General features: G+C 31.9%; 1 protein-coding gene and 2 long non-coding RNA genes across 7 annotated transcripts; all 3 read right to left on the reverse strand.

Moving 5' to 3' along the window:
* Positions 1-3,458: 3,458 nt before the first annotated feature.
* LOC127740642 (nuclear envelope-associated protein 1-like) lies at positions 3,459-5,025 on the reverse strand. 3 transcript variants are annotated; one of them, XM_052251895.1, is made up of 4 exons: positions 4,916-5,025; positions 4,741-4,780; positions 3,894-4,096; positions 3,459-3,679 (listed from the first exon to the last, which is right to left on the reverse strand). In XM_052251895.1, exons 1-4 carry the CDS (start codon positions 4,970-4,972, stop codon positions 3,506-3,508), a joined length of 474 nt encoding a protein of 157 aa, XP_052107855.1. In that variant the 5' UTR covers positions 4,973-5,025; the 3' UTR covers positions 3,459-3,505. The 3 variants fall into 3 exon arrangements, with proteins under 3 accessions (XP_052107855.1, XP_052107857.1, XP_052107856.1); XM_052251897.1 differs by having other exon boundaries at positions 3,894-4,143; positions 4,916-5,019; XM_052251896.1 differs by having other exon boundaries at positions 3,894-4,140; positions 4,916-5,014.
* Positions 5,026-5,125: 100 nt separating this feature from the next.
* On the reverse strand, positions 5,126-6,530 carry LOC127740644 (uncharacterized). Its single transcript, XR_008001329.1, has 3 exons — positions 6,401-6,530; positions 5,373-6,180; positions 5,126-5,247 (listed from the first exon to the last, which is right to left on the reverse strand). It is a non-coding gene; the product is annotated as an uncharacterized LOC127740644 (long non-coding RNA).
* Positions 6,531-6,708: 178 nt separating this feature from the next.
* Positions 6,709-8,495, reverse strand: LOC107496275 (uncharacterized). Of its 3 annotated transcripts, XR_002365286.2 has the most exons (5): positions 8,396-8,495; positions 8,078-8,326; positions 7,851-7,973; positions 6,901-7,104; positions 6,709-6,794 (listed from the first exon to the last, which is right to left on the reverse strand). It is a non-coding gene; the product is annotated as an uncharacterized LOC107496275 (long non-coding RNA). The 3 variants fall into 3 exon arrangements; XR_008001326.1 differs by having other exon boundaries at positions 6,901-7,044; positions 7,851-8,326; XR_008001325.1 differs by having other exon boundaries at positions 7,851-8,326.
* Between the last annotated feature and the right edge of the window lie 1,587 nt (positions 8,496-10,082).

Consider the following 10,082-nt stretch of genomic DNA (forward strand, 5'->3'; position numbering starts at 1 on the left):
CGGTTAAAGAATCCAAGAGATAACTACTTAATCTAAGGTAGAACGGAGGTGGTTGTCAGGCACACGTTCATAGTTGAGAATAATGATGATTGTCACGGATCATCACATTCATCTAGATTAAGAACAAGTATTATCTTAGAATGGAAGCAAGCATGATTGAATGAGAAACAGTAGTAATTGCATTAATCCATCAAGACACAGCAGAGCTCCTCACCCCCAACCATGGGGTTTAGAGACTCATGCTGTAGAAAGTACACAAAGAAAACGTGTAAAGTGTCATGAGGTTCTATGGTACAGATACAATGTCAAAGCGCCGTTGAGAGCGCGCCAATTGGGCTTCTGTAGCTCCAGAAAATCCACTTCGAGTGCAGGGAGGTCAGAATCCAACAGCATCTGCAGTCCTTTTTGGTCTCGGAATCAGATTTTTGCTCAGGACCCTGAATTTCAGCCAGAAAATACCTGAAATCACAGAAAAACACACAAACTCATAGTAAAGTCCAGAAAAGTGAATTTTAGCTAAAAACTAATAAAAATATACTAAAATCTAACTAAATTATACTAAAAACATACTAAAAACAATGCCAAAAAGCATACAAATTATCCGCTCATCACCCCCCCTCAAACGTTACCATTCGTGCTTGAATATGAAATAATGTTCATTCTTTACACTCGAAACCGCTATTGAAAAATTTCAAAATCTCTCAAACCACGTTCGTCTCTACAAAAACTGCTGCTATCGAAGAATCACGTGAAGCTTCCGAAAGGAAAAAGAAAAAACAAACAAAAACAAGAATGCATATTTCACAAGGTATGAGAAATACTATTATTATAATGTTAATTTAATTTCTCGCATATCTTGCGTTTCTCCTAGTTCGATTTAAGGTTTAATGGATTGAGTTGTTTTGTTTAGTAGATCGACTTATTCTGATCCTATTTTTTTCCGTAACTAGGATATACGAATGAAAATGTGGTTCTAATATTTTATATTGGTTTTGATATATAATTCGGTTCATCATTTACTTTAATTGAGTTCATTTGCATGCAGAAATATTTTCCTTACTGATTGAATATTTATCACATTTTATTCAAACATGAATAGAATTCGATTCATTGGGGTTGGTGATTTACATTTACTTGATTGTTAAGTGTTCACTTGAGTTCATTTGCGTGCAGAAATATTTTCTCTTAATGATTGAATGTCTATCGCATTTTATTCAAACGTGCATAATATTCGGTTTATTGGAGTTGGTGATTTACATTCACTTGATTGTTAAGTGTTCACTTGAGATCATTTGCATACAAAAATAATTTAAAATGTACTTTTCTTGCTGATAGAATATTATTTATCAACTTTTATTCAAATATGAATAAAATTCCGTTCACTGGAATCTGAGTTAGGTTCACCTTATTCAAATGTGCATACTTGTGTTTGTATTGAGTAAAGTATAACCAATTTTTGTATCCTTACAGCAAAAATAAAAAAGATGATGGTGACAAAAAAAGGAGAATCCGCACTATAATGTTGACTCGTTGTAATTAAAACACTAATTTGTTTGACTTGTTTAAAAAAACAAACACTTCTTTAATGTATATATATGAATATTATCGTAAATGTTAATGAAAATCTAATGTTAATGTACATATGTGAATGTTAATCGAAATTAATATTAATTTATATATCTGTTGGAACTATCTGTGTTGCTATTTTTTTAGGTTCACAGTGAATGGATTTAGTATATTTATCAAACATCAAGAGTCCCAAAAACACAAATGAACGAACCGAAATTAATACACTGAATGATTCGAAAAAGTGTATATATCTATTCACTTTCAGAAATATCTAAACTCTTTTGACATAACACAATTGCAGAAAGCTAATTTAAAAAACAAAAAATGACTATTTAATAAAGAATAACATCAATAAAAAATTAACCGTTCTATAACTTCAATGAACCAAATTTTGTTCATACATGAATGAAAATTTATGTTAATAAAAACTAAAACTCCTATAATCCTCTTCGAAATCATATCATATGCATTATAAAGGCTAGAACTTGACTGAATCATTAATCCACCATCTAAAAGGTTCAACTGCAAAAAACAAAATATTATTTTATCAACTTCTTCCAGTGTCTTGAAAGTCATCCCAACCTTTGAGACAAATTGTTCATCTACAACCCACATGGATTGCAAAATGAACCGAAAATGTTATTAAAGCGAAACCATTATATAATACCAAATGAACCGAATATTTTCCATCATATAAATTTAAATTCAAACACCTACCTCCATGGTGAACCGAAAATATAATTAAAACGAAACCATTGTGTAATACTAAATAAACCAAACATTGTCCATTATATAAATTAAAATTCAGATCACTTGCGTCTAGAATGAACCGAGAAATACTCTCTAAATGAAACTAATGTACAATACTGAATGAACCGAACATTGTATATATAAAATCAAATTTGAAAGACCTGTGTCTAGAATTCAGAGATTGCATTCCATTCAATTCAATTCAATTCAATTCAATTCAAAACACCTGAGTCTAGAATTTAGCAATTGCATTCCATTCAGTTCAATTTAAAATTGAATAATTAAAACCTCCTCCGCTTTATTCGATTCAGAAGAATAATCCAAATCGCTTTCATTCAACTAATTTGAAGTTGAATCATTCATTGTTTTGACACAACTAGAAAATGGATTAATACAGACAGATATACAGACAGATTTAGTCCTTATTACAGATAGATTTTTTATTACCGACGGATTTTGTCCCTCTGTAAAAGCCTCATCGAAAATTATTTACCGACGGATTTTTTTCCGTCGAAAAATTACCGACGGATTTTTACCAGTTATCGACGGATTTTCTCTCTGTAAATTCTCCATCCATTTCCCGAAGGCGACAAACATTTCGACGGATTTTTCGTCTGTAATTACAGACGGATTTCCGATAGATTTTTCGTCTATAATTACAGACGAATTTTTTGACGGATTTTTCGTCTGTAATTATAGACGAATTTTTCGACGGATTTTTCGTCTGTAATTACAGACGGAATTACAGACGAATTTTCTGTCTGTAATTACAGACAAATTTTTTGACAGATTTTCTGTCTGTAATTACAGATAAATTTTCCAACAGATTTTCCGTCTGTAATTTGAACCTTGGAAAATCATCTGACACTCTGATTATAGACAGAAAATCCCTTTGTAAATCCGTCAGTGAGGTAAAATAGAATTTTTTTATTTTTCCAATTACAAAATAAACTTATTTTCATACAAAATAATTATAAATTTAATACAAATTTTTATCTAATTTGTATTCAAATAATTATAATATTTCAAAAAATAAACAAATTCATCATATTTATCAAGCAAGTCAATATAATTCAAAACATAGACAAAATGTATTGATACATTAACTACAATCCTCAGTGTATTATTCAACTAACCATACTAAATTTATCAACTATAATTCATAACATTTATTATATGAGAAAAATTACATTATGCAAATCTTTACAAGCCAATCAACCAGTATCCCGCACATGCTTTGAGTAATGTCGTGTTGCTTTATATCTCTTAATGCAATTGGAAGGTGCTCGTTCCTTTCTTCCAATTTCTTTTGCAATCTTCCAATTTCAAACTCCATGCTCTTGGCTTTAGTCTCTGCTTCCTGCATGATTAAAGAAAAATTCCATTAAAAAAAAACATGACCCCACAACTCAAAAAGTAGAAACGATTGATATCAGAATTTGAAAAATTTTCACCAAATATGGCCAAAAAGTAAACCCAATTTTTGGGGTTTTTTTTAATTGCAACAAAAAGGACACAGAAGGTAGCAACTCAAAAATTGAAAATAAAATAATCTTAAGTTCATAACCTTGTACCTTTCTTGTTAAGGTTTCTTTGGCATAAGATTGTTCATGTGAAGCAAGATGGTTCCGAATATCCCTCAACTCTGCAACCAAAGACACCACGTTGCGCTTGAAATTCTGCTTCTTTTCGTTTAAATCCTTCAATGGTGGATCAATATCTCTTGCTAATGCTACAGTACTCATCACTGAAGAAGATGATGATGGTTTCTCAGATGCTGACATGACCAATTTTTTTTAGGTTCTTCAACTATGCACGTCTCTGCTATAACAATAATAATAATAAAAATAATATGTTACATATATGGTGTAATGAAATCGTGTTTTGTATTGTTTATGAACAAAAATAAGATCTTATGGACCAAAGATTAGAAGTTTACTTTACTGGTCCATCGTATGAAAATATTTACTATGCCTAATTCGCTCTGCCATGTGAAATGAACATGGTAGTTGGTACAATTAATATATAATCAACAAAACAAAATGGAAATAGCAAATTTATTAAAATAAAATGATAATAACAATAGAAAACACAAAGTGGCTTAGAAAGTACTATAACCAAATTTGAATTGGTCTAGTAATAAAATAAAATAAAATATACCAATCAGATGCCACAAAAATTAAAAAGAAAAAGGGCTTCAACTTAATTTTCCGATTCACAAAAAGGTTGCTACTGTATTCAAATTTTAAAGTTTTCTTTTCTACAACTATATACTAGATATAATCCATCCGTCGACAAAATTCAAATTTGCCAAAGGGGCTGCATCCATTATCAGGGGAACCAAGCTTCAACGCAACGCATTACAATAATAAACAGCTCCAATTGAAAAAATTTAAAAAAATTAGAACTATAGTTACATACCATCTTGTTTCGTAGTACTCTTTTCTCCAGCTGTGACAGCCTGATTCTCAAACAGGAATAGTTCATTACTAATTAGATAAAAAAAAGTTCATTGGCATCAAATAACTTAATAAAATTTAATTACAAATTATATAAAACCACTTCAACTGCTAGGAAGTGGAGAAGGACGACTCACCAGAACAGAACCGGCCAAATAGCTGGTGGGGAGGCCAGTGGTGTATGACTCTTCCATGGAACGCAATATATCACAGTCATCAATAAGTGGTAAATGAACTTAGATTCCCAAATCCTGAAAATAGAATTATGTAGCCATTACATAAAAGAAAACATTTTATGCACTTTCACTTTCATGTTAGAGAAAGTGTACTAAATAAAAGATTTATACCGTTTCAGAAAGCATTGCTACTTCAGCTTGAACTTGTTGGTTCATCTCAAATGAGTTTTACGAGTTTATAAGAATATGGATTACTGCACTTGACCACACCTTCATTTCCCCACACACCAGGCCTGAAAATGTTTTAATTTGAGAGGGAGAAACAAGTAAGCAGTTAATTTGAGAAAATGTCCAAAATGGTGCAGTCACAGATGGAAATTGGCATTGATTGTATGAAATACCACAGTTAGCAACTTACGCATCAAGAAATAGCCCAGCATCACTGAGACACTTCACTTTTGACAAAATGCATTCCTTTCGACATCAGATCCTCCATTGCAGCCATCCAAATGCGCTGTCCTCGGAATTGTAGACGTCCAGCCTATCTCAGTAGACAACATTCACTTAGTTTTGTGTGGTAACCCTTATTCTATGAATGTCGTTACCAATGTGTTGTCTCTGAGATTCAAACTCTACCTTATGTTCACTGTCCCTATCAAAAGAGGCACCATCACAATAACAAAATTTCACTCTGTTCCAGTTGAAAAAATCTACAATCACAAACGAACAAGAAGTCAAACGAGATGGTTAACTCTATAGGTAGAAGAACAGAAAAACACAAAGGGAGCAGCAATCAAAGTAGTTTAATTGAATGGAATCCTGGATTTTGTTTAGCCTTATTGCTTAATATTCCTGTAAAAGGTATCTCCTTTTCCATGAATGCTGAAGATCCATGCCGAGTTTTCTTGCGATAAATGCATGTCCTGACAATATATTCAGACAAAAAATTCTGTTTCAAATTTAAATTATACAAAAATAAAATTTGAATTTCGACACTTAATTAAAGAAATAAATGAATTATTAACTCGACTTCGTTAATGCGAGCGCCTTTTTTTCAGTGCTTCTTCCCTTTTAAAGAAATAATGGTTAGATTCAAACATGACCATTGATGGCATATTCGTAGTTAATCAAGCATTAAATCACTACAATGACAATACCTGTTGAGTTGCTATTTCTTGCAGATATCAAAATCATGTTAAGGGCTGACTATGATGCTCAACACTAACCTGAAAATTGGAAACTAAAAGCCCTTTATCACAGGTTGAAGCTTATCAAATCCATTTATATTTTCCTTCACCAAATTTCAAAAAAATAAACCAACAAAAAGTAGAATAAAAATTTGAACCTCTATTTGAGAACCTAGGTTAGTGTCACAATGATAACTAGAGCAGCTTGCTAAAAAGATGCAAAACTTCATAAGGAGATTGTGAGAGTTAGAAACATTACTTTTGAACATCAAGGCCTATTCTATAAAACAGCAGTAACACATTTGAAGGAGTTTTTAACAACCCAGGGTTCCACATAGGAACATTTGGTTCTTCATCAGCAATTACAGGTGATTTTCATTTGCCATTCTGCCAAATCAAGTCAAATAAGCAGCCAATAGTTTAGAGGAAAGTAACATCTCTCACCAAAGTTTCAAATTCAAAGTTACTATGATTGCATTAGAAATCCCATTCTCTTATGAATTGAAAAGCTAGGTGTCAGAGTAGCAATTTATGCAACCTTTAAGTTTTAACTATTTACATTATTACCTTGTAAGTTTGCAGCCATATTTTGACATCAGGCGCCCCCTCAGATGTTCCCCCATAATATGCAACCAAAAAAGACCCTTCCCAACCTGGTGGAATTCAAAATAGACATCAATGTAATATGCTTCTCATCATGACAAAAGCTTCAACTTTTTTGGAAGGAAAAGAAAAAGAAAAAGTGATGTAATTTTGTACCTCAACAATGGTGGAAGCATGGCAGCTGTTGAAGGGAGCTGATTTTTTAGGAAAAGTGAACTCCTCCAAAAGAGGCCCTTTTATGTAGCTATTGCCTAAACCATCAACTCCGGAAATTGTGGAGTTTTTCCCTGCAAAACTTTGCTACTTGCTTTTAGTTCATTACTTCTGAGTTGTCACTTGCAGTGTCAAGAACTCATATTTCTATAGACACAAGGACAAAACATCAATAATATAAAAGACATGTAATCATATACTGAACCATTCCAAAGAAGATAACAATATAGGTCACAAGTGTAGCAGAAAAGCAAATAGTGGAATGGTAATGGGAATGTGAAAGTAGTAACTGGTAAGTAGGGGTGGAAAAAGGCCAGGCGACTTGCCAGGGGTCTGCAGCCTGGCCTGTGTTTGGCTTGGCCTGGCCTGGCCTGTTATAAAATAGGTACAGACCCAGGCTCTTTTAAAAGCCTTAATACATTAATAGGCCAGGCCCAAGCTCACTAATTAGCCTTATAGGCCTGTCAGGCCTGCCTGTGCCTGTTAAAATATAATTAAATATATAAATAATTATTTATTATTAATAAAATTATGAGATATTTTAAATTTATTATATTTTATTATAAATATTTTTATATATTTTAAATATGTTAAAAGTTTAAAATTTTTTATAAATATTAAATATATGACATATTACATATAACTATTTTTATTAAAAAATAATTTTTTTAAATAATATTTTTATTTTTGTAAAAAAAATTATCTGGCCTTTTAACAGGCTTTAGGTCAGGCCAGGCTGAATAACAGGCCAGGCCTAATACTTTATAAAGAGCCTATAACAGACTGCAGGCCAGGCTCAGGCCAATCAACTGTATGACAGACCAGGCCTATTAAGAGCAAAGCCTGACTTGACCTGACCTATTTCCACCCCTACTGGTAAGGCATGTCAGTACCTAGAAAATGAGTGAACTCTATGGCTATGAATGATAATAGAGAGCAGGAGCACAAAATAGACAAAGGAAGAAGAAAACAAGGACATGGTTTCATCCTCTAATATCTGCAATGAATTATATAGCCTGCAAAGCAAAGCAAACTGTGTAAGAAAGAAGTAAAATAAGTAATTCATTTTTTTTCACTTGACTAAATATCAGCCCTCAAATGTACAAATTTCATCATTTACCGTTTATACACCACAATGAAAATCTAACCAGAGAAGATTCTAATCGCTGCATTTTCTGAAGACAAAAATCATTCAAAATTAAATTGAAACAGGGAGTGAATAAATAAATAAATACATAAGCCGTCTTGAAAGAAAAGTTAGGGTTCGAAGAGACAGACAAGTTTACAAAGTGAGAGTAAGATTGATAATGTTGTTGCTAGGGTTTGTTGGTTTGTTAGTGTGTAATGGTTTCGATTCCTGAAGCCATACCTAAACAGCACAGAAACTATGATTTCAAATGAGAAGAATTCAAAAATTGAAAGTCATGCAAAACCATACCTGAACTGGTGGATGAGGATGACCAGTGAATGGCAGTTGCTGTCAGTGATGAGATCGTGGACGGAGCGATGGAGAAAGCGGCGGCGGTGAAAAAAACTCCTGTGATAGAGAGAACGTGGACGGAGAGAGGAAGAAGCTCTAAGAGGATAGGATATGAGAGGATGGGTTCTGATAGAATAGGAAGCAGCTCCTATGAAGGAGAGTGTGGAGTGTGAATGCATCGAGAGGATAGGATGTGAATTAGGTTAATTCAATATTTTCGAGGGAAAATTTTAAATTACAGATGGATTTTCTGTCGGTAATAATTTAATAAAACGCATCGTTTTGTCTATTTAATTACAGACGAAAAATCTGTCTGTAATTATTTTTCACGAAAAAAATTAATTTTTCTGACAGAATTATCGACGGATTCTCTTTTCCGTCTGTAATTTATGCTAATTCATTTTTTTTGTTTTCCGACAAAAAATCTTTCTGAATTTCTGTCTGTATTTCCGTGGGATAAAATTTGTCAGAAATATCCGTCTGTAATAACTAATTTTTTAGTAGTGTGGTACGTTATTAAAATCTGAAAACGAAGAAGATGAATCTTATGCAGATCGAAAAAAACAAGAAAGAATAGAAAGAAGATCAATGAAATACAGATCGAAAAGAAAAACAAAAAACAACGACAAAGAATAGAAAAAATAACGAAAAAGAGAAGAGAAGAACGACGAGAGCTTATATTATTATGTTGAAGAAAATTTCAATGCAAATCAAAAAAGGTTTACATTGAATAAAAAAACCTTACATGTAATTACGTTAATAAGGAGGGAGGGAGGCGTACATGTACCACAAATAACTTGGGAGTTGGAGGAAGCTAATCGAAGCACGTAAATGCAAATTACTTGGATGACTTAATTAAAGTTATTGCATAGTGAGTGACTCCTATTAGTTAAGAGGGTCGAAGTCAGAGTCACACAGAGAGAGAGAGAGAGAGAGCACTTTTGCTTTCGATAGTGAATACTATGCTGTGTAAACAGTGGTGTCTATTTATTAAAAGGATTAAAAATTATTATTTAATTTAAAAAATATAAGAATAAATAATTTTTAAAAAATTAAAATTTATTATAAAAAATAAATTAAATAAAATTTAAATAAAAATTTATAAACACCATAAAATTGGCCAACATCATATGTATCCAAAACAGTAAGTTTATTTTATTGATTCTTAATAAATGTCCATATCTAATAAGTGGGGCTGGGCTTAATAATCCCTGGAAATTTAGAGAGTAGAGTAGGGTGATCATTAGTGGATTCAAATGGAATTATTCCGCATGCCAAGCAATCTCATCAATGCGTGACTCATCACTACGGCGATATATCTACTATCTAGTCACGTATCTTTAATTACCATAAATATTTTAGCAACAAATTAAAATACTTTTGATTTATTTCATTAATTTATTTATAACACCTTAAGTCACAACCGAAAAAGAAATTATGTAAATTCTAAAGTTTGAAGATTTATAAAGAAATAAAATAAAGAATTAACCATTATCAAATTTATAATTTTTATAACGTATAAATTTTATTATCTTAATTTAAGAATTTAAACACTCATGCATTTTTTTACTTTTTTTATTTTTTACTTTAAATGAGTCTAATTGATTATAAGTATATTTTGAATTTATTATAAATTTTATATCGA

This window comes from Arachis duranensis, chromosome 7 (genome assembly GCF_000817695.3).
Source record: "Arachis duranensis cultivar V14167 chromosome 7, aradu.V14167.gnm2.J7QH, whole genome shotgun sequence".
In the NCBI taxonomy this organism is placed as follows: Eukaryota; Viridiplantae; Streptophyta; class Magnoliopsida; order Fabales; family Fabaceae; genus Arachis; species Arachis duranensis.